This window comes from Chelonia mydas, chromosome 4 (genome assembly GCF_015237465.2).
Source record: "Chelonia mydas isolate rCheMyd1 chromosome 4, rCheMyd1.pri.v2, whole genome shotgun sequence".
Lineage (NCBI taxonomy): Eukaryota > Metazoa > Chordata > Testudines > Cheloniidae > Chelonia > Chelonia mydas.
In genome coordinates this window covers 21,301,866-21,326,630 of record NC_057852.1, presented here as the reverse complement: position 1 = coordinate 21,326,630, position 24,765 = coordinate 21,301,866, and the positions used below count along the sequence as shown (strand labels likewise).

The window sequence follows — 24,765 nt, the reverse complement described above, 5'->3', positions numbered from 1 at the left end:
CCATGGGGGCTGGGGAGCAGGAAGTAGCATGGGCAGGGGGAGCACTACAAGCACTTTTGCAAAACTAATCTCTTGTGGGAGTTCCTTGGGTTTGGTGGAGGCATTTTAGTTATGTTCCATCCATTCTTAATCCACCACTGCATGGAAGTATCTGACATTCAGATAACACGCTAATAAGTGCAGTATAAAAACAGAGAACTGTAAGATATATGAAGGCAGCAGCAGGAGAAAGTATTCATTCCCCCTAGCCCACCGAAAGTTTTCCCAGCTTTAGCGTAAAGGCTACAGACTCTTCATTTGTAATTAAAAACTTACTGTATTTCAAGTGATTTGCATAGATTTACCAAAAAATCCTAAAGAGCTAAAAAATCCTAAGCCTTAAAGTTGACCTAATTTGTACACTAACTTTCAACAATACTATTAAATATTTGTAAGGCAATATTAGCTAGAGGCCTGGTCAGGACTTTAGTGGGCGAGGCAGTGTATCAAACACTCAAAATGGAAAAACCCTGTCTAACCCAAGGAGTTTATAATCTAAGATCAAGCATTGTGATCAAAGAGGAAGCTCAGCCTAACTGGAAAACTTCCTGGGGAAAAACATGGCAAATACATACTAAAATCCACTTAAGCTAACAGAATGGTGCATTAATAAATCTTAACTGAAGGAAACAACTAAATTTGATTCAAGGGATATTGTCACTTTCTTTGAGAGAAATAACAGGCTGTCTGTGGAACTGGTGCAGTTTTCTCCTCTCAGTAAATATTGTACTTTCAGTCACTGGTGCCAGAACAAGGGAAGCCAGGGCCCCCCACTTTTTAATGTGAGCGTAATTTGGAGGGTAGAGTGGGCATTGCCCCTTGTGACAGATGACACTGGGAATTTAATGATGTCCTCCATGCAACTTATCTACTTCTAAGTCATCAAGGTGTTTTTTTTTGCTTGTTTTGTTTGAATTTGTATTCTCTCACAGCTTTAATGTTACTGGTGCACTGAAAATTCTGGAGATACAGTATACCTATACATGCCTCTAACATTCATCTGTGTTCTTTGTCTAACCCCTTAACAGCAGATGATTCTACTCATCCAAACCATATGTTCCACACTTTATATTTTAATAAAGACTGAGCATTGACTGAACATTTTCTGACTGAGTCTGTTTAAAGGACTGCTCTTAAAGATGAGCCAAACTTACACCTACTCAATAAGAAATGTACACCTAGGTCTATTTATAAGCAATTTTTATTTGAAAGCTTAAATGACAGACAATTTGTGCCTTCTCATTTTTGTTTTTTAAATCAAAACATTTTCACTTCCTTATTGTCCTTGATTTTCTATTAACATAATTGTGGCATGACTACTTTCCACCGGAAATAAAATCCATCTCCCCTCCCATACAGAATTATTCTCTACTGTACTTGTAGTAAAGTTCAGATGAAAATAAAGAGCAAGATGATGAAATACTAAAAGAGCTAATTATATGAAGTGTGGAGATAAACAAGGGAACAAAGAATGTGCAGTGACACAGGACACCAATCTTTGAAGGATGTACATACCATGGAGGGAGAAATTATTTAGGATTGTACAAGGAAATAACATAATGAGATGTACCACATGCTTAAATAATGCTGTCAGTCTCCAGTAATTATAGTGGGATAAAGCACTGGATAGTAGCCATTCTCCCAGTCACATCTACTGCTCCTCCTGACCTGTAGAGTCCAAAAACCATGTGGTAACCACAGAGAAACTTCAGTAGAAACAGTACTTCTTTCTTATTCTCCAGATCTCCTCCCTGTATAGAAGTGAAAAGAGTGGCCCCATCAGATTTTAACCTCAAACACAAAAATGTATTTGAATGTTTCGTACAGGATTTGTAACACCCTGAAAATAGGTTTCTTTAACTATAGCGGCACAACTTCTATAGTTAGAACAACTTTATGCAAGTGAATTGGAGGGTGGTGGAGAAAGTGGGAGAAGACACTAAAATAAATCTCTAACTACGGACTGCTCTTAAATACAGAAAAATGAGACTACTAGCTTTTTGCCTATATATTAATAATTGAAACAAATTAGTTCTTCTGTTTCTGTAATGAAATTTAAATGATACATAGAGACTATCAATAAGAACAAATCAGAAAATTGTTTGTACACAAACCCCTAGTATTAGTCTTTCCTCTGTCCTCTCCCCCTCCTGGAAATTTAAATCTTTCACATACAACACAGAATGAAAAAGCTGCATAAAACATTCCTATATTTAATTTGATTTTAACTCAGTGATGCTTGATTAAACATAAATTCAATGACAATATGACTATGAAATTTTAATAAAAACAGCATTCATGGACCAGAACAATTAATGTTTCTTCAATATACAGATCTAAACTTTTGCAATATTCAGTAAGAACTATTTCTTTTGACTCTTAACACTTCCAGAAACATATGCACAGTTGTATAAAAATTTCTGATTGCAAAGTTTATCCAACAAGCATATAGATGGCATGTAAGTTGGGTTTTTAGTTTTAAGTCCTTCCTTTTCTGTTACAATATAGCCACAAGCAGACATAATTTGGCTAGATTAGTTTTACACTTTCCCAAAGCTACTTCCCACAAGAGCCTTTTTCTCATTTCCTACTCTTGCAACAAATGTACCACTATTTCTTCTTCACCACCAATTAAAAAAAAAAAAAATCCACATTCCCTATCTTGGGAATGGTTAAAAAAAAAAAGTGTAAAGTACTGAATAGTCTTTCAAATCAGTTGATCAACATGAAGGTCCATTCTTAGTTGTGATAGTATCACAGATAATGGGACCCTATTCCAAAATATTAGTCCTGTGTAGCAGCAGAAGCAAAAACAAAAAATCAAACTTAGAGCAGTGCTTAAAAATTTGTAAGCAATAGAGTTGGTAAAGGATATATATTATTTCTCCTCATATTTTAGATGGCAACTATTCAATTAGCCATTTTGCAGACTGGAGTGAACAGGTGGGCAAACTTCACAAACCTCTACAAGTGTCACAAATTAACTGCATTCCTAAATACTCCTCATGTGCTTTCTTTCCTGTGGCTCCCATTCGCTTACAACCAATGACAACTGAGGGATGAGAATAACTCCTAATGAACACTGAATTATACTATCAGCTCTTTAAACTTTTTACAGCATATAACTACCCATCCCTTCCATATGTTTTTGTAGCACAGTGAGGACTGGATAACCACACTTGCAACTGGCAGAATTTTGCCCTAGGGTTGAAGAGTGACCATTAAGTAAATGACTTGCAAAAGACCAGTCATACTAGGAGACATTGGGAAACTTAAGAAATAGCAGCTTAAATTGTTTGTGTGAAGTTAAAGGTGAAGAGTCTTTGAGAGACACTCAAATAGCAGGTAATTGTAAAGCATGTAGGTGTTCCATGGATTTGGAGAAACTCAATTGCCTTTAATAACACTTACTCATTTTCCTATGAAGGAGCCAACAATGATTTCATAGCAAGGCTGGGTCCTGGGCAACACCAGGACTGAAACAAGGTAGGAGCAAGGCTGGGAACCAGCAGGCACAGGAGCTACTGCAGCCAAGTCTGCAAATGCTTTGAGCAGACTCTTCCCACTAATAAGACAGTGGAGCCAATCAGGCGGCCTACTACAGGCTGTGCTCATTAGGTTGCCCAGAGACTGGCTCAGCTCCAGGCCCTGATTCCTGATAGGAGAGCATTGAAAAATGAGCCTTAACTCATTATCTGACTTTCCTCAACAGCCCTCTGGAGGTGAACATGTTTGACATATCACTCTCAGATATTATCAGTGATGCTGAGAGAGTAACGAACTGCAAAAGAATATAGTATGCAATGGAATTTTCTATTCATGTTGACAATTTCATCCTGCCCATTTGATTTGTGGGGGGAAGCAAGAAATCCGCACAAAAGCTTCAACCACCAAACACTGTCAACAACTCTGATAATACACATTGTGCTGGCATCAGTTACACTTTGATACAGTTTGAAGTTTCAGCATTGTTTGGTTTTGAAGAGCTTATTTGCAATTATGTAGCAGACAGTCACAGAAAAGACAAGTGCTATATTAAAGAGGTGCACCTCCTGTAAAACAAGCAAAAAAAAATGTTATTCTAACTATTGAGCACAACAGCCAAAAAATGCTGAATTCACTTTTGGGTGTCACATTATTTTAGAATTTGAAGGCAGAGAGCGTAAAGCATACCTGAAGGATAACATACTTAGAAGCAAGGTCTGTAAGGAAAGGTAAAGAGCTCAACTTATTAAATATAAAGGAGGGTGGGAGGAGACATACCAACCCTTCATGTGTTGCAGACAATTACTAGAGTAAGTGGACAGAAATAAGGTGAACTTAAGCAAAAGTAAGGACAACTCAAGCTAAACACTGGCAGAACATCATACATATGAACAGCTAAACATCGGAACACACAACAAAGGGGGGGAGGGATGCAGGGTATTCTTCTTATTAAAAGTGGAGTTTGCCAAGTCAATTTATGGCAGCAGCAAAGTTCAGTCCCTCAGACTACCATCAAATCTGGTCACAGGGCAGTCGCCAGTGATGCGTGGCATTGTCTGTTTTTGGCCACAGCTGCACATGGAATCCTTTTGTTGGCCCCAGATGTGAGGGTTGGCTGCATATTTACCCTGGCCCATTTGAAATTGGTTCAGAAGGACACATGAGCAGTGTGGGCAAATCACGGCTGGGTCCACACATGGCTGGGTCAGTTAGAAGAGAATGGTTTCCGACATCAGCTGCAGACCATTGCTCAAACCACATCGACATCACAAGTGGGCCCACAATAGGGGCCTTGACAACAAACGTACTGTTGGGTGGTCAAAGATGTCTGTGAATGGTGGTAGGCTCAGGTTTGCCCTGATCTTCTCAACCATTCGGACGAGAGCATCCTCACAATGGATGTGTGGAGGAGTGATGCTGCGTAACACGGGGAACCCATGGTACTGGGCTGGTCGAAACATCTCCGTAATGATGCTTATGGTTGAGTGTAGTTGTGTGTCCAATCAGCGGACCACATTCAAAGTCCTTTCTAGAGCTGAATCTTAGCACTTGCCAGCAGACATTTTTGATGTAATTTCGCCCCCCAATGTTGGAGTCATCAGGCTATCCCTGAGAGTACTGCAACATTGAGGGATTGTCAGCAACCAAATGCAGCATTATCAGGGTTAGCATTATTAGAGATATTCAATTAGCCAGGCACGATACACATCAATCAGGGATCTTCTACGGAGGATCTAAAAAAGAAAACAAAGATCTGCTCTAGCACGGTGCTAGGGGAAAGATGAGATGACTCAGAGCAAAGTTGCCTGAAGAGTAGCCCAAGAGTAAAATTCAGCCCACAGAGTCCTAATATATAGCCCAGAAAGCCATTTTCATGCTTTAACAGCAGGAAAATACAAACAGATCAGCTACAGGTTCTTAGTTGCTGGCAAATTCAACCAAACCTGTGTGTCTCTTATCAAGGAAGGCACAAGTACAAGCAAATATTCTGGTAATGTGCACTTATAAATGTGTCTTGGAATAAAATACATGCATACTGGATCATACCCTTGGCTTCCCTGGCAAATTAGCAGTTTGACCCTTTGTGTCACAATATTTGGGCAACCTTGTATTAGAGGTTCCTCACAACTCAAATTCATTACTGGATTTGTTCATGAGTGATTAACACAACAACAATTCAGTCTACCAAAATACTCATGATACTCAACATCAGGAGTACTCACTTCTCAGACAAGATTTTTTATTTTTTTGCCAGTGGTTTCCTAAAGCGAAAGTGAATTCATTTAGTTTTTGGTTTATTATATAACTTTCATATCACAATTAGTAAATCATCACTTAGCTCATCACACTGAACCTCATGCCTACCTGAAAAGTTTCTCTTCCTGAGATATCAGCAAACGCACACAAAGCTAAATTCCAAGCCAACAAATTAGTACAAAAATCAAGACAATTTAGAATCTCGGCACTGCCATGTCTGTCTGCAGTTGTTAAGAGCTGAATGGAAATCACTACGGAGAAGGCAATGGAGAACGTGATAGCAAAGTCTGTTTTTAGTCTGAGTTCATCCCAGTTTGGATTCTAGAGTTTTGTGAAGAGAAAAGTCTTATAGATGCTTTGGTTTAGGCCATGCCTAACTGCAGTCATAGAATATTCCAGCTATTTAACTGGAGCGCTTCTATATGCTTTTTGCCCTTCATGTCTGATGTATTTACCATTATGTACCACGTATAGCACTAGTTTCTGACCAAAAGGCAATTAATGTACCAATTTATACCCAGTACTGAACACTAACAAAACTGAAGATACAAAAGATGGCCTCTCTAAATAAAGTAACATGTTCTTTTCCTTTTTATACTTGCATCGGTTTCCAGTAGCATCACTTATGGCAGCCAGGAACAGGGTCTTCATTCCAGTGTGCTCCCCATTTCTCAGCTACAAGTTTGATGAAGTTGCCATGATTTGCATATAGCTTGAGTTTCTCACTGATGTCAACCCATTTCACTTTCCCAGCATCATCTCCTGCTTCCAGAAGCAAGTTATCCATCGTCTCACCTGATTGCCAAACAAAAGATTTAAGACAGTATTTTATCTTCTTTCCTGCCCTCTCACTGTCCTGCATGCTCCATTACTCTCAGCTGCAGGAGGCCTGTTCATGCCAGTTTCACTCCAACTACTGCCATGAAAATGCCATTCCAGTTTTTAAACAGCAGCTAGGACATTAAGCACATTCTTCCTCTGTGTTACAGTTACCTCTCTCATACTTACATGCATAACTGACATTATACTGTCGAGCTGGGAACGGAATAGGTAGCCTTAACCCTTGTGTCACCATTTTTGCAGTTTCACAAGTGCCATGGCTAGCTAGTAAAATGAATGTGATTACACGCACTGTCTTCCTGCTAAAATAAGTTTTAGGTTCAACTGATCTCTGCTCTCCTCTGCCCCTATTGCTGCAATGTTTTATACCCTTTATATAGCTAACGGTTGGAAACTTTCCATCCCGCATGCCATTCACCAAGATGTAAACCAGATTCTGATACTACTATTTCAGCAGGGTACCTGAAAATACCAATGGCCTAATCCCACACTATAATGAAGAGTGAAGACAACAATAATTGGGTGTCTTTATAGGTCTTCACCAAAAACAATGCCTCTAAACAAGCAACAAGTCCTTTGCATTGGCTAGTTACTGGAACAGTTCTGAAAAATTAAATCCCTCCTCCCAAGTTTCATGATGGGACAGAAGAGTAAACCAAATTTAAAGAGATACTGTAGCAAGAACAAGGCTTAGTTAAATGTCTGGTCTCTATCCAATAATTTATACTAAATATATATAAAATCTTAAAAATTAAGTTACATTTTCACGATTCTTCCAATATGTTCGATTGAAATAGATATCCTCCCAAAGCACCTATTTTTCTTAACATAATTTAGCCAACTAACCTTTAGGAATATTTATTGGAACCGGCTGAGCTGGAGAAAAAGATTACTGTGTGCCATGGGTGAACCCCTCTGGGGAAAAAACTCACCCACTGACTTTTGTTCCATAGATTAACATCTAATTTTCACACTTGATCTCAGTGCATCTCAGGCCCTGTACCACCTTTCTGTCATCTTCCTCCTAGTTTGTAACAGCATATTTAGGGAAGCAACTGCTAAAAAGGTAAAAATGTGGATACCCACCAGGTTCGTCATGGTAGTTCACAGCTTCTGTCTCTATCCAGGCATTATCTGTGTTACGAGGATCATCCACATATCCCTTATACACCTAAGAAGACAACAGACAATCTAAGCTGAGGGCACAACATTATAGGAGATGACACAGAATCTTAAAAAGCCTCACCGTTGGTTAAGGAATGACTGTAAATTGTACTAGTTTGCAATGTTCTGGAAGAGTACATGATCTGTTCCCCGAAATGAGTCAGCACATTCAAAAGCTTTTCCTGTTAAGTTTGAAAACAACCATTTTTGTGCTTTTTCCCATGCTGCCCCTCACACATGGGAGGAGCTCCTTATAACATTCACAAAGCACTTCATTGTCTTACTTCAAATCCCTCTTTAAAAAACACTCCTTTCCCATAATGCAGACAAAAAATCTTGACAGTTAAGCAACTGGTGTGCTGACACCATTGCCTATCACGCTGACCAATATTTTCTCATTGTTTCCTTATGCCCCCCTCTCACCCCCCCCCCCCGGGTCTGTATCCACAGTGTCTCTTGTCTTATGCTTCGATTGTAAGCGCCCTGGGGCAGGGGTTGTCTTTTTGTTCTGCATTTGTACAGTGCCTAGCATAGCGTGGGGCTTCTACATGCTACCACAATAATAAATGGTATTAATCATTTAATCACTAGAACCCACTGAGCTCAGACACATTAATTATTGTTCACAGAAAGGGAATTAATCCACAGGATAAAGATTGGAATACTCAATAGAATGGCATTCTAAACAAGTTTCACAGACTCGCTATGATTGCGGCAGTCTGCATCTATCCATTGATGAGGCACAAAAATTAATAGAACTGGTGAAAACATTTAAAAATCTGAGAAACCTAAATGAAATTTTCCTGAAAGCTCTGAACCATTTTTCACTGAAATTCAAAATGCCACAGAAAATTTGCAAAGAAGAGGGGGAAAAAGATTTAAAATTATTATAGACATTACAACCAGTTCCAGTTAACACTCTCAGTTCTTTTTCGATAGCTGCTTTGACGGCTGTCCTTTGAACTGAATGGTTTCTTGTGTGGTCCCTCTCCATTATTGAAGTTTTATAATCATGTAATGTCTCCTGAGGAAAATAATCCATGATCCTGGGCTTTCTTCCACGTCTAGAGCGATATTTATCTATTGAGAGACTAGTAGTTGGTGAGGCATAACAAATGCATCACTGTCCAAAGCTCTCTTTCCTATCAATTCCCCAACTCCATTCCCCAGCCTTGAGGTGCCAAGCAATGCAAAGCAGCCTTTACTGCAAAACGGAGGAGGATCAGTAATGATGACCCTTACACAATTTATTGACATGCACTTTCCATTAAGGGACTGGCACAGAATGCGGTGTAAGTGCACTGTAATCACCCACATTAGACAAGGATTTAAGGAAGCTGTAGCCAGAAGATTCATAGGGGCTCGTACCTCCAGTAACTCTACTTGGCCATCAAAACAATACATCAGTCTCTCTAAGAAAATGATACATAAAATGAGGATGTAATTGACCTTTTCCAGACTATGCCTTTTCCAGAGCGTAGATCCCAGATAAGCAGGGCTCTATCCAGTTCTCTCTCATGTTACGATTCTACACCCAAACGTGCAACTGGCTGATACCACAGCACAGTTCCCTGCTAGGAAACCACATATTAAAGTTCAGAAATCCTCAGTTGTAGGGATATTTTCAAGCGAGGAAGGACACAAGTAGAATCCACTCCCACAGTACAGCACAGTGGCGTCATGGATGAAACCATTCTGCTACAGTTTTTCTTTAGTCCCCTATAAATTCTATTGATGTTTGAGTATGTTTTTTAATGAGATACAAGGTTACCATAGAAGAAGAAAAGGTTTACCACAAAATGTTCCTGGTTGAAGAGTCTGTTCATTTGCTTCTCCATCTCTTCCTTCTCTGCTCTGGATTTCTGTAAGGAGTTTAAGGCCTCCTCACTAAATTCTCGTTTCAGTGTGGCACTAATCTTCTCTCCTGGATCTACCATACCCTAAACAAAAACACCGAATGCTGATATCTCTTTGACCCTGTCTGCTCTCCTTATTCCATCTGCTCTTTATTCAGTATGTTCTATTGGTCTGTGTTAGACTGTAAATCATTCAAGGAGCTATAACGGATTTTTGAAGAGTTATGAACACCAATAGTAATCAACAATAATAAAAGAAGCGTGAAATCTGTAAATAAATGAAGCCGGAAAGAATAGTCCTAGTTAGATGCAAATACTGTCTTGTACCATGGCAATAAAAAGAAAACAGTTTAATGGCTTTTTGATAAAACAATATTTTAATTCTCCTTGATGCTTTCTAAAGTGCCCTCATATGCCTCATAAGGGGAAGTCATTCAGAGGATATGCACACTAGCTGTCAAATCAATACCAATTACATTTTCATAGCCTTACTAGACAATAATTGTCATGTCTGCTTGGTGCTTTGGTTCTTACCCCTGGGATGGCCCATTCCCCACAGTCTTTCCTCTTGATTGCTACAAACTGTAAAATGTTCTTGCCAGAGATTGGGTGAGTTATTTTATTGCCACTGCTATCTCTCTTCCACCTGCAGGGAATGACAAACGAGGAAAATTATTTTCCATTCTTTGGAATTAAGCAAGGTCATCAAGTGAATGAGACTGTTTCTGTCCCTGCAGTATTTGCTCTTGAGGTTGGAAGGTATGGTGTGGTGAATGAGGCAGGACTGTAAAACAGAAATCATCATCTTGTAATAAGGCAGCTGAAAGCTGCCCTGAGAGAACTGGATTAAATCCCTGCCTTTGCCAGAGTTCCTAGGTGATGTTGGGCAAGTCACTTAAAACTTTTCACACAAATTGTGGATTCCTTATTTTCTACGTGCCCACTTTTAAATACCCGAGGCAAGAGTGCTGAGTGCTCGCAATTGCTACTAAAGTCAACATGAATTGTGTTTGCTCAGACACTCTGGCATCAAGAAAGCATGGTCTGGAGGAATGAGTAAAGGGCTTGAGAGTTAGCTACTGCTTATCTGGGAGTTCTTATCCTGGCTCTTCCACTGATTCACTGTGTGCCCTGATAAGTCTCTATGTCCTTGTTTTAGTTTCCTCATCTGTGAAATGGGGATAAAAATGCTCTCTTATCTCCACGGGAAGTTTAATGTTTCTGAAGTATTCGGATATTAGGTTTCAGAATAGCAGCCGTGTTAGTCTGTATCCACAAAAAGAAAAGGAGTACTTGTGGCCCCTTAGAGACTAACCAATTTATTTAAGCATATGCTTTCATGAGCTACAGCTCACTTCATTGGATGCTGTAGCTCACGAAAGCTTATGCTCAAATAAACTGGTCAGTCTCTAATGTGCCACAAGTACTCCTTTTCAGATATTAGGGTTATACTGTGGTGATGAGCAGCCTAAAAAGCCTATGAAGAAAGTAATAAATTTGTACTTAGAGCAGGGTTTGGATGGAATGTAATAAATAAGCTACAGGGCCTACACTGAACCATGATCATAAAAAGAAATACTGATCTGTTGCCTCACTTCCTGAGCACTACTCATCCTGTAAATTGGATTAGGCAATGGTGTGATGGAAAAAAATGGTATATGATCATGTTATTAAAGACTGTATCACAATGTATATGCCCATGGGGGCCAAATTAAGGTTGCACAGTCACCTTAATTCTGACATCTAATTTTTGAGTCCTTGACTTTGCCACCTAACAATTTTTATTTTAATGTGTTTTTGTATACAATGTTTATATATATATTGAATTTTAATGCAATAATATCATAAAACTGCTATGTGTTTTGACCTGAACAGCAGAGAGGACCTCCTCAGATAAGGCATTAAAACCAGACAGCATCTCAAACAGTGCAGTGGAGATACACATCTCATGATGTGCCGTGCTGAATTTCAGTTATTACCAGTTGCGAATTTCAAACTTACAATCTTTTAAAAAGGATAACTAGTAATTTTACATAGAGCATTGGAAAGGCCCATTGGCATATTATGATGAGAATCATGCAAGGTATTCTGCAACACCATTGTGCTTTCAGATGTTTTTACCACATGTCATCTTGTGAATACTTTCCTACAGTGGTTTATCAGCTGCATTATTCCTTTTTTTTTTTTTAAATCCGCTTCCCCAGTTAAAGTAATGGTCTGTCCTGATTACTTCCCATTCACCTCTCCAAAAATGAAAATAAAGCATTTGCCTAATATTTCATTAAACTAACTGCACATAAATATATCTATTACATGGATGTTACCTATCAAAATATAATCATAGTTTTTCATATACAGGTACCTGACATGTACACATGAATGCAAGTTCTACATTTTTCCATTCTGCTGGCCTATCATCCTCTGATCCTGTCTCCCTTACCTAGTTATAATAGGATCTGCAGCATGGTTTGGTCCCCAGCGCCCTAATAATCCTCGACCCACCAGTCCCGTCCTGCCTGACGGATTTCTGAAAGAGAAGGTGGTACATATGAAATCACCCATTGTCATAAACATACAGCTAAGAGTAGCATAAAATCCCTCCTTTACCTGTAAAGGATTAAGAAGCTCAGATAAACTGGTCGAAAGGACCAATAAGGGGAGAAGATACTTTCAAATCTGTGGGGGAAGGTTTTTGTTTTGTGCTTCTTTGTGTTCTCTCCGGGACAGCAAGGAACCAGGGCAGGGAAAATACAACTCCTAAAGCCATACCTCAACTGAGCATCTAAGATTACAAACTGTAAGTAATAGGAAGGAAATGTATTAGACTATTTTTCGTTTTAGCTTGTAAATTTTCCCTAGGCTAACAGTGAGATTTATTCCTGTTTTTTTTTTTTTTTTGTAACTTTAAAGTTTTGCCTAGAGGGGAATCCTTTGTGTTTTGAATCTGATTACCCTGTAAAATTACCTTCCATCCTGATTTTACAGAAGTGCTTCTTTTACTTTTTCTTTATAATAAAGTTCTGCTTTTAAGAACCTGATTGGTTTTTAGTGTCTTAAAGACCCAAGGGGCTGGTCTGTGCTCACCTTGTTTACTCTCAAGCTTCCCCAGGAAAAGGGGTGAAGGGGCTTGGGGGGATATTTTGGGGAAACAGGAACTCCAAGAGGTCCTTTTCCTAAATCTTTGTCTAACTCACTTGAGGGTGGCAGCAGTACCGTTCCAAGGACAAGAAAGTATTTGTGCCTTGAGGAAGTTTTAACCTAAGCTGGTAGAGATAAGCTATGGGGGCCTTTCATGCAGGTCCCCACATCTGTACCCCTAGAGTTCAGAGCGGGGAGGGAACCCTAACACCCATATGTACAAATATTCTGGGAAGTCAGCTTCATTCAAATAATAAGGAACTACAGAAGAAGGAAAGAGGAGGATAACAATGTACATTTGGTCAAGTTCTTAGTGTCGACATATACCTCAGCCTCTCTCTCTCTCTCAAGGTATGGACAGAAAATATTATTAAACATTTTAGTGAGATCAAGCTCCATTACATTTCCTAAATTTGACAATAAAATACGAAAGTTAAACCACAAAACTTTGTTTTGTAAACTCCTATAATGCTGTATTTTAAAATATGGCAAGGGATCCTGGAACTTTGGAGGGACATTCTTTGGTTTGTTCTTTTACCTTAGAATCTAAATACTGTAACCAAACACAGGAAAAAATGAAATGATGTTAAAGAACTAAAGTAGTCTCACCTCCAGATCACGACTACAACTCTCCTGAAGGGTCTAAATTGTTCCTACTCCAAGGTAAAGGGTAAAGAGGACGGAACACGTAGCTGCACCATCCCAGGAGCAGTCTAGGAAGGAATTGTGACTGGTTTGCAAGAGCAGTTCTACATGTCAGGGTATGGGGGTCAAGGTCCCAACCTCATTTTGCTGGGGGGAGTAGCAGCCCTTCACAGTCTTCTCTAGCCTCACACATGGGCTGGCTATGTGGGTAGTTCATCGAGAAGAGTAAGAAAACACTGTATACTAGCAGGTAGGGGAAGGTCACAATCTTGCCCTCAGCTTGCTAGTCAGCTTTCCAATCTCATCTCTGATGTGTGAAACACAAGAATGGAGATCTATTATAAACACTTACCTATAGAGAATAAACAGTTTAAATATAGTGTGCTAGATTCACCTCTGCTGCAGAGAGGTACAAACTGTACCTTGCTGTGTCAATGAGAACTGCTGCATTCAGTCTGAGAGACTTACACCTCAGGGAAGGAGGTGGTGTTTCCTTAGAAGTTCTGCCAGCAGAAGCTAAAGCAGGAATGCACTGATGCAACACATCCTACAGCACATTCTCCCACACATGTAGATCTACATCCAACCCATCCTCCAATCTTGGGAGCTGGGTTAGCTACAGGCCCACCACTTCATTGCTCCTTTACAGTTCTCTTCTAAGCAAACTTTCTGGTGTGGGACTTTGCACCAGTGAAGTCAGCACAGACAATGTGCTGTTCTGGTCTAGTATGTAAGACATGCTAAATTAGATACAAAAGACATTAAAAACACACTTTCTCAAATGACATTTGTGAGGAGTTCCCCTCAGGGTGCCACCAGGAACTGGGGTACACTGAGCCCTCTGACCCACCAGCCTGGGCCCCCTCTCACATTGCACTGTTGTGACAAGCTGCAGACATGCCCCCGGTCCTACACTTCCACCAGCATACACCCTAGGGACACACCCAGTTGCAGTTACATGCAAGCTCTCTGCCTAGCCACTGCACGAAACAATAGAAAGGCTACAGCCAAGGTAACTCTCAGCTCCCCAGGCACGCACCCCCTCTGGAGTATAAACCCAAAATTATATCGTCTTGAGCTGCACAGGGAACTGTACAGTGTAAGCTCATAGAGTTCACCCCCCCATCCCCTCAATGTGGAGAGGAATATGCAACAGCCTTTGCCCCTTGAGCTACAATTTCCCACGCACTTCACTCCAACTCACCGGTTTAGATAAAGCAAAAACAAGTTTATTAATTGAAGATAGATTTTAAGTGATAGCAAACAGATCAAAACAGATTACCTAATAAATAAACAAAAACACAAACTAAGTCTAAGATACTAGAAAGACAGGACATGAATTAGCAAATTCTCACCCTAGTTGATGATACAAGCAGGCTGCAGATTCTAAAGGGACAAGCTGCACTTGCCTGACAGCTTGGAATCCCCAGGTCTTTCATATACAGGCTAGAAATTCCTTTAGCCGGGGTCCAGCACTTCCCCCAGTTCAGTCTTTGTAATATTGATATTTCAAGATGGAATCCAGAATCATGTGGCTTGGGTCACATGTCCTTGTAGAGTCATAGCAGCCATTACTTACAGGCTATCTGGAGTGTTCTCAGAAAGGCTCACCAAGTGGGAGATAAGCTTCTCCTAAGGCTATTGTTTTCCCTAATGGCTCATTGCCCTGAACAGGCTCTTCCCAACCAGCCATCTAGACTGAAAGCATCTTGTCTAGGGGGCACTACACAGGTGTAACTACATTTGAAATACAGATACAGAGTCAATATTCATAACTTCAGCTACAAAAATGATACATGCATACAAATAGTTAACCACATTCAGCAAATCATAACTTTTTCAATGACATCTCACATGACTTATCTTGTACAAAATGCACCATAATTATGTCATAATCATATCATAATAATATTACCATGACAATATGTGGTGCAGTGTCACAACATTGTCACAGAAGATTAAGGAGTAAAAACACCTACCTGGGCCTCCCATTTTCAACCTCATACAAGCCACTCAGACTCCTTCTCTCCACTTGTCCATCCTTCTCATTGAATCTGGGAGAAAAGTTTTTGGCACTGTTTCAGGGAAGAATAGTATAGAGTAAGTTACTAAATAACCAACAGCTGTTATTTATAGAGGCTGTAATGCCATCCAAAGGATCTGAAACACCAAAAGTCTCAGGGCTGGCACTTGGTTCACCAAAATGTCTAAAACTGAATTGCAGCCCTATTTTTCTAAGCTTTTCCCCTGCCCCCATTAAAATGTCAGTATTTGCAAACTGCAGAATCTCTCAATACTTCTAACAGGTGATATATGGATTTGACATTTTAAGTTTCTAAAATATCCACCTTTTGGGATGATACTTTCCATGACTGATTCTGGCACAAAAGTGTGTGTTTGTTTTAAAGTTTGAACAAAATCCCTTTGTCCACTTTTGAATTTGGCAAACATTTATTTTTCCCATTTTATAAATTTTTAACCAATTTTTTTGGAGCCAGGTCTACAGGACAAAATAGCCAAGCTTTGAAACTTGACATAGATACAATCCCCGAGGAGACCTTTGATTGGCTGTGATTTATCAAAATTATGAGCATATGAAAAATACACACTAAACACTTTTCCAATTAAATCACTGACTTTCGGAGTTTGCATTTAATTCCCAACAGTGCCTTTGAAAATCACGCCACGAGTCTATAGAGGGGCATGCACACACAGACATATAGAATGTGCATATTTCAAAAGGTTTTTTCATCAAATATTCATAACTTTACAACCATTAACCCAGTTTTCGTCAAACCTGGCTTGCTTGGAAGATTACACTGACACACAACATCTGGATCAGCACTTTTAAGAATTATGAACATTTAGAGGGAGAATATACCCTGTGCTATGGCTACTTTGCACTAGCACAGTATAGTCATTTCTACCCTAAGTCTTACAAGAGTCCTTGGTATTAGATGCTGTGCAAATAATACTATAATAATAAATGTAATCAAATATTAACGCAAAGTCAGGAAACATGAAAATTATATCCGGCTGTGCCTGGTACACCCGTTCATTCTAGAAGAAAATGACTACCTATTCCATAGTCACAGGTGCAGTGCAGTAGAAGACGTTTGGACAGTTCATAGAGCCTATCCAAATTATACAGTACTCTAGCCAGGATTATTAAGTCCTTCACTTTCACAAGTACCAGGTGCACATGTAATTTTAGGAAAGATATTTAAAGCAGAAGTAGATCAAACTTCTCTCTATCAGCTGTATTTAAAACAAATTCCTTCCTTTCTCTACACTGGGTAGCAGAACCACATTCATCTAGAAGAACCCCCAATTTATTTTGGTCCGACACTGCTCACCTGATCTGCGGATCTGCCCACGTAGGTCCCGCCAAGACAGAGGCTGCAGTGTATTCCGCAGGTCTGTAATCCTCCCACTCAACTAGCCAGCCCACTTTATCAGTAGGTACTTTGCTGCGCTCAACCTTTGACCCTGGATATGGGGAGGTGTGAGCTTTGTTGTGGACATTTTCATTTGGATTGTAACAGCTCAACATGCTGACAGGGTAAGAATGGAACCAATGTACTGGAACTGAGCTACTGAGGGGGGGAAAAGAGTAAGTGTTACACTCCTGAAAATATATTAATGAAGTTATTTAATTCCAAGTTTTAGAATTCCAAATTGTAAAGAGAGAAAAAAAAGACATGGTGTTAAAATTGTTAAAGTCGTAGTAACATATTAAGCTTACAAATATACAGCCAGTTCCATCTGCCCAGTGATTAAGCTGTAGTTGAGTAAACCAGAGAAATTTCTTCCTCTGATCTATCTACTCACAGGCTCTGCATATTGAATACCTTTTCAGCCTTAGCCAAACAACGCACTTTTACTAAAACCAAAGAAACGCAAAAAACTGGATGATATGAGCAAAATTGCAGCATAATTCTTCAACAGATTATAACAACTCACTATATGACCAAAAATACTTTTTGAGTAAAGAAGTGGTGACATTCCAAAAATACAGCATAGTTCAGCTCATTGGAATTACATTATAGTGTTACGTAAGTATTATGAATACACACATCAGGAATTGTCATGTTGCTTCTTTTTATTTTATTTATAAAAAAGCGTACAAATCCAAATGAATAAATAGGCGATAATATTGCCCCATTCCTCAACTAGACCCACAACCTTTCCATCTGAGATCTCTTTTCCTAGCTATACTTCCTATAATTTGGTAAAATTAATTCCTCTCTACAAGAATGAAAAATTAATACATCAAGATTGTCATGACTTTCAGTAAAATTATATAATAGGCCCAAAACTCTAAACATATGCAAGTGAGTAACTTGTCTCCAATGGTAACTACTTGCGACAAACTTACTTAAAATCATCTGCTGCTTTTCGGGATTTTACCAAAACTATGTACCATACTAAGGGCCAAATTCACTCATTGGATATGCATGTGCAACTCACATATTTGCAACTCCAAGTTCAACAGATCTGATGGCAGAATTTTGATTTTAATATCTGAAATACCCTGCCACTCCATCGAAAGTGTAACAGGGGTAAATAAGTAAATAACAGGGATAAATAAGCCCTGATCATGCCAAAACAGACATAACTTTACACAAATAGTCCCACGAGACACTTCAGTGGGACTACTCATGTAAAGTTAAGCACGCACATACATATTTGCAGGATCAAGGCCTTAGACCTCAACCTAGCTTTATTGTTTATGGGAAGTAGCAGGGTTATGTCACTGCTGTGTTATAATTTAAATACCTGTAGGCCAGCTCTCTGAATGGATGGAGTAGTGGGTGGAGGAGTCGGCAGCTAGGGTACCTGACAGCAACAGCAGACAGAGTTACAGTGAGGGACACCACAGTAACAGTCCGGGCCAGACACCACCTTGCCATCACATGCAGGATGCTCACAGGAAACTTTGTCTCCCCAGAACACAGTGCCCAACAGCCATGCAGTGACCTGACCTGTCAGGAGATGAAGTAGGAAACATTTGATTGCAGGATGTGTCGTCTTGTCCACCTCACTCCCTACAAGGAAGAGCCGTATTAATTTATTGTATAACTTAAGTTGAATTCTTTGTGGGGTAGGGCAGGAGGGGGAATCCTAAACACAGAAATAGTAAACCAGATTGTACTGTCAGTTATTCCAGTTTTGCAGAGGTGCAACTCTACTGACTTCAGGGAAGTCACACTAGATTTAGACAAATGGTCCAACAATTTTAAAACTGTACGTTTTAAACCTTTTTAAACAAACAGAATTGTGCTAACAAACTACCAGGTGGCTGCTCATCATTTAACGATCAAAGTGACTTATTTTACCCCTTTCCACAGTTAAATCTCTTGAAAACATGTGCAGAAGGTTTAATTGAAGACTAAGCTATTAATTATTGTTTTATCTAATTGGAATGAGTTACGTGTCCTAATGCTGCAATGATTTACACTCGTGCTTAAATTTAACCATGCAATACTTACATGAAAAAAGTACATGCATGAAGTATTTGCAGGATCAGGGCGATAGCACTGTGTGCCCTGTCATTGCTGGCCAAAGCTTGAGACCTTGAGTAATCATTTATTCCTGTGCAAAGTGGTCATAAAATATGATTATTCTGATCTGGTAATATTTTACACATACTACGTACGTGTATACATGACTATGCAAGGTCCAAGACAGTGGAGAATCACGTCCAAGCGTCCATCTGTACTTCAACAATGTGACTGAGGTTTTATTTTAGCTGAAGGCATGTGTTTTGACAGGTGAAGGGCCACAGTTCTAGTCCCTGCTGTGCAGGTCTGTCAGGATTATCTAGTAATTATGTTTATAGAAGTGCCTTAATTGCAAAGTGGCTCCTGACTGCTGTTTCCAGTGCCCTGCAAAACCATAACATGAATAGATGGGATACTAGAAAAAAAAAACTGTTGTTTTTGAGTAGCAGATCATTAAGAATTAACCTGAACAGGGCCACTATGCACAAGCTCCATAATTAAGGTTAAAACTAGGGTTCCATTTTGAACAGTAGGTTCACTCCCATTATAACTATCCAAAGGAAAAGTGGTGGGGATTTTTTTGGTTTTGTTTGTTTGTTTGTTTAATATTAGTTCAGGGTATAAGCTAGAAGTTTTTGGTAGGTTTCAAAACAACTCACCTGTTGTTAAGGATGTCTTTAAAAAAAAAAAAGGCAGTTTTTAAGTTGTTTTTTGGCACAGGTAAACTATCACATTGTGTATGTTTATCCGAGACACCGTATGACCTGCAAGGGCAGGGCTGGCCTTACCATGAGGCGAACTGAGGCCGCCGCAGGTGCCAGACTGTGGGGGGCCCAGAATGTAGAAAATTGTGTCTGCTGCTGGTGCATATGTATTCTCTCTGCTCTAGATGCACAGAGATGGTGGAGTGCTGTGCTAGAGGAAGGAGGGCACAAGACACATAGCAGGCAGGCAGGAGAAAAAGTGAGAGGAAACAACAGAAAGCAGCAGGAACCACAGGGAGACAGAGGAGGAGGAGCCTCTTATGTTCCTCTCTAGCACCCCCAGGAGCCTGGACTGATTAACACCAGCTTCTCAGGAAGCTTCCTGTGTGGCTTCCCTGAACCCACTTGAGGAGAACAGGCAGTCAACTGAAGTAGTAGGAGCCAGTTAGGCCCTTAAAACGCTGATATCTTCCCTCACTCAGGCCCTGCGACCAGCCTGCTTATTTGTATAACCAACAATGAACTTGGAGATGCCAATCCACAGCTGGGCTTTCCCAGGAATATGCATTGGCTGGTAAGGAACTCAGTCATGCATGGACATGTGACTTGCCCAGGTGACTCCAAAACTCCATTTTGTCTTCAGCTGGCTAAAGAGAGAGCCTCTCCACCGCCAAAGATACCTCAAAGAAACTGGAACAAATGACAGTAACCACGCAGGGTGTGAGTGATTGCTGGACCCAGACCAGAAGGAGATTAGTCTGTAAAACAAAGCTTACTGGAACTGGTGAGGTTTTTATCTGTATTCTGTTTTATTACCGTACTAGACATAGACTTGCATGTTTTATTTTATTTTGCTCGGTAATTCACTTTGTTCTGTCTATTACTTCTTGGAACCACTTAAATCCTACTTTCTGTGTTTAATAAAAATCACTTTTTACTTATTAACCAACCCAGAGTATGTATTAATACCAGGGGGGAACAGATGTGCATATCTCTCTGTCAGTGTTTTAGAGGGCGAACAATTTATGCGTTTACCCTGTATCAGCTTTATACAGGGTAAAACGGATTTATTTATGGTTTGGAACCCATTGGGAGTTGGGCATCTGATTGTTAAAGACAGGAACACATCTGTAAGCTGCTTTCAGTTAAGCCTATCGCTGTTAGGGGACGTGGTTCACACCTGGATCTGGGTTTGCAGCAGGCTAGCGGGTCTGGCTCAAACCAGGCAGGGCAGTGAAGTCCAAAGTGACAGGGCAGGAAAGCAGGGGCAGAAGTAGTCTTGGCACATCAGGTGGCAGTCCCAAGGGCGTTTCTGTGATTCAACCTGTCACACCCTTCAACTGAGTATTGAGACCCACGATAGCTGGCACAGAACAGCAGTCATGAGGGAAAGAAGAAAACGCCCCTCGGGGGCAGCATTCAGAAAAAGAAAGAAAGCAAAGGAAGCTTTTCTATCTAAGCAGGAAGGAGCTCTCTGAGATACATAGACACAAATGTTCACGGTGAGCCTTCTGGCCCCAGTGAGGATGTGAGTGGTGAGGAGATGCCTGATCTTCCAGTTAGTCAGAGTGCAGGTGACCTGGCAGCTACTGCAGCATCCATATCTCCATTTCAAAAGCAGCTTCTCCAAGCTGAAGTTAATAAAAACACACCTACGCTCCACAATGGTCGGCCTTGCAAACATCTCAATAGAGCATGAACTGGCCCAGACTGTGGACCTTCAGCAGGAAGCAGTTCAAATCTTTGCAGCCAAGAAGGCACAGAAAGCACCACTTTGAGTATTCAAACTGATAAAAATGCCAGTGTTTAGTATAGGTTTCAGAGTAACAGCCGTGTTAGTCTGTATTCGCAAAAAGAAAAGGAGTACTTGTGGCACTTTAGAGACTAACCAATTTATTTGAGCATAAGCTTTCGTGAGCTACAGCTCACTTCATCGGATGCTTATGAAGCTCACAAAAGCTTATGCTCAAATAAATTGGTTAGTCTCTAAAGTGCCACAAATACTCCTTTTCTTTTTAGTGTTTAGTATGCAGACAAGAAAAGTTACATTTGCTGTTCAGGCGTTTGAAAGTAAATGTTACTTAAAATTTTTTGCACAAGGCATTTTAAGTTCTTAGTTGTCCTTTATTGGGGTAGGTAGCAGAGCAGTACCATCAGAGAAGAAGAACAGGAAGAAGGCAGAGTTAAGACCTTTCAAAGTTTTGGCCCAAGCGAGGTGGCAGGGGGGCGTCATTTGAGCCCTCCGTCTCAGGTGCCAAAATGTTGTAGGCCAGCCCTGTGCAAGTGTTTCCTTTAACTGCTTATTTTGAAAGTCTTAACAAATTCACAATCACCCAGGAACCTGGCAGCTGTCACTGTGTGGCAACCTTCTGTGGCCGCTTGGAATCCAGACACAGTGGGGACACAATTCGCATGCTCTTGCTCTAAAAGAGCAGGACCCCATCCCTAGAGCTAAAAGGAGTACTTGTGGCACCTTAGAGACTAACTAATTTATTTGAGCATAAGCTTTCATGAGCTACAGCTCACTTCATCGGATGCATTCAGTGGAAAATACAGTGGGGAGATTTATATACATAGAGAACATGAAACAATGGGCGTTACCATACACACTGTAAGGAGAGTGATCATTTAAGATGAGCTATTACCAGCAGGAGAGCGGGGGGGGGGGGGGACTTTTGTAGTGATAATCAAGGTGGGCCATTTCCAGCAGTTGACAAGAACATCTGAGGAACGCGGGGGGGGGGGGGGGGGGGGGGGGGGAATAAACATGGGGAAATAGTTTTACTTTTGTGTAATGACCCATCCACTCCCAGTCTCTATTCAAGCCTAAATTAATTGTATCCAGTTTGCAAATTAATTCCAATTCAGCAGTCACTGTTTTTGCAATTCTTTTGTTGAAGAATTGCCACTTTTAGGTCTGTAATCGAGTGACCAGAGAGATTGAAATGTTCTCCGACTGGTTTTTGAATGTTATAATTCTTGACGTCTGATTTGTGTCCATTTATTCTTTTATGTAGAGACTGTCCCGTTTGACCAATGTGCATGGCAGAGGGGCATTGCTGGCACATGATGGCATATATCACAGTGGTAGATGTGCAGGTGAACGAGCTAGCCTCCCTGTCAGCAATTCAGAAGCCATCCATCAAAGAACAGGGGCGCTAGCTAATTCCTTATACGCCACTGGGGGCGGGCGGAGGAGGGGAGCGTTACAAGAACCCCGCAGGTTGACACATGCAAGAGCCCCCAGAGGCCAGGTCTAAGTCAGCTGTGACAGACACCAAAGCAGCGTGATCGCGTCTGCCCGCCTGCACAGCACAGGCCACAGGCCTTCCCCACAGGCACTCCCAGGGCAGAGGGCCCGGTAACACAGCCAGCCCTGACCGCCCGTGACCGGGAGCCCACCGCGGCCCTGCTGCCGCCGTTCCGGGCCCAGGCTGCTCCACGGGGACCCGGCACCGCGTGGGGATGTTGCTGGCCCCCCAGGGCCGCCCGCACCAGGGCACCAGGCCGCCCCGCGGGACCCAGCGGGGGGTGGGTGCAGGCCAGGAAGCGGGAGCCCCGATGCGAAGACGGGAATCACCCCGCTCCCCGGCTGACACCCCCTGCTCGCCCAGCCCCCCCGCACCCCCAAGCGGCCTCCGCCTTGGCCGGGAGGGCCTCTTACCCCCTGGCGAGGCTGGCTGCCTCCTTCCGTTCCCACCCCCGGGCTCACAGGGGTACTAGCCTGGACCTCCCCCTCGCCCTGAAACTCCACTAGCGATAGGGCAATGCCCGCGTCAATCAAGCCTCATTCTGGCAGCCGATTGGGGCCACGCCAGCCGCCATGGAAACGAGCAAAGCGTCGCTCACCAGCCTCGCTCTGACTGGAGTAGAGCCGGAAGCGGGCAGGCCAGTACCGCGCCGACGAGGGCAGCGACCGGCTGCCGCTTCCCCTCGGAGCTCGCGTCTGCACCTATCGCGAGAGCCGCTGTGACGTGCTGCCTGCTTCCTACCTGACGGCGCTTGGACTCCTCCCAGTCCCACCGCCAGAGTAGCGAACGCCCCTTCCTATTGGCTGCGCTCTCGGCATCGGTAGGGTGCTGCGCACGCATTCACCCGCCTTCTGCGCGGCGGCTTCCTGGAGCCTCGCAGTAGAGATCCTTCCGCGAACTCGCGGCCTCGATTCGAGGCTGGAGGGGTGCCTCCGAGATTGAGGGAAATATAGTCCCAGCTGTGCAGTCACTGGGGGCGGAAGGGCTGTGCACCAGGGCCGGCCTGCACCGTCGTTGCCGTGGGGCATGTGTGCACACCTCCCCATGCCGCTGTGGGGCCACGGCGGCTCGGCAAGAGGGTTGCCAACTTTCTTATCCCACAAAACTGAACACCCCTGACTCACCCCCTCCATCCCCCGCCCTCGGCTGCTCGCTCTCCACCACGCTCGGAGGGGGGTGTGGGGCTGGGGATGAGGGGTTTGAGGTGCGGGAGGGGGCTCCAGGCTGGGGCGGGGGGTTAGGTGAGGGTTCTGGGTGGGGATGAGGGGTTTGAGGTGCCGGAGGGGGTGCGGGCTCTGGGGTGGGGCCGGGGATGAGGGCTTTGGGGTACAGGAGGGGGCTCAGGGCTGGGGCAGGGTGTTGGGGGGGTGCGGGCTCCAGGAGGGAGTTTGGGTGCAGGAGGGGACTCCGGGGTGACACAGGGGTTTGGGGGGGGGGGTGCAGGATTCCGGTGGCGCTTACCATGGCTCCAGGGAAGCAGCCACCAGGTCCCTGCCGTGCAGCCCCATGGCGCATGAGAGGCTCCACGCACTGCCCTCGTGGTTCCAGGCCGACGAGAGCTGCGGAGCCAGCACTAAGGGAGGAAGCAGCCTGTGGAGCCTCCCTGGCCGCCCCTGCGCCTAGGGGCCACAAGGAGCTTGCAGCTGCCTCTTGGAGCTGTGCGGAGCTAGGGCAGGTAGGGAGCCTGCCTTAGCCCCGGGTCCGTGCTGCACCACCCACGAGACTTCTCACAGCCAGGTCAAAAACTGAATGCCTGGCAAACTTACTCAGCAGGCCCCTCGGGGCAGGTGCGTCTGCATGGGTACCAGGGCTAGCGGGGCATGAGGGCAGCGAAGGCGTGGCAGCTTCACCATCCCTACTCCTGTCCCGTGGCCTTGCGCTG

General features: G+C 42.5%; 1 protein-coding gene across 27 annotated transcripts; it reads right to left on the bottom strand.

Moving 5' to 3' along the window:
- Positions 1-1,222: 1,222 nt before the first annotated feature.
- On the bottom strand, positions 1,223-23,798 carry NUDT9 (nudix hydrolase 9). 27 transcript variants are annotated; one of them, XM_043545112.1, is made up of 10 exons: positions 23,625-23,731; positions 18,204-18,409; positions 16,781-17,020; positions 15,404-15,499; positions 12,082-12,168; positions 10,176-10,287; positions 9,579-9,725; positions 7,708-7,792; positions 6,370-6,576; positions 1,223-1,790 (listed from the first exon to the last, which is right to left on the bottom strand). In XM_043545112.1, exons 1-9 carry the CDS (start codon positions 23,721-23,723, stop codon positions 6,401-6,403), a joined length of 1,248 nt encoding a protein of 415 aa, XP_043401047.1. In that variant the 5' UTR covers positions 23,724-23,731; the 3' UTR covers positions 1,223-1,790; positions 6,370-6,400. The 27 variants fall into 27 exon arrangements, with proteins under 27 accessions (XP_043401047.1, XP_043401046.1, XP_043401044.1 ...); XM_043545111.1 differs by having other exon boundaries at positions 1,223-5,258; positions 6,384-6,576; XM_043545109.1 differs by having other exon boundaries at positions 6,384-6,576.
- Between the last annotated feature and the right edge of the window lie 967 nt (positions 23,799-24,765).

Bases quoted from the DNA above. Each gene is read 5' to 3' on its own strand.
- NUDT9 (XM_043545110.1), bottom strand. From the start codon at position 23,723: ATGCGTGCGCAGCACCCTACCGATGCCGAGAGCGCAGCCAATAGGAAG. The intron at 10,288-12,081 runs GTAAGGGAGACA...CATTCCCTGCAG, and splicing joins GCAGATCCTATTATAACTAG to GTGGAAGAGAGATAGCAGTG. The intron at 7,793-9,578 runs GTAAACCTTTTC...TTGTCTTCTTAG, and splicing joins TCAACCAGGAACATTTTGTG to GTGTATAAGGGATATGTGGA.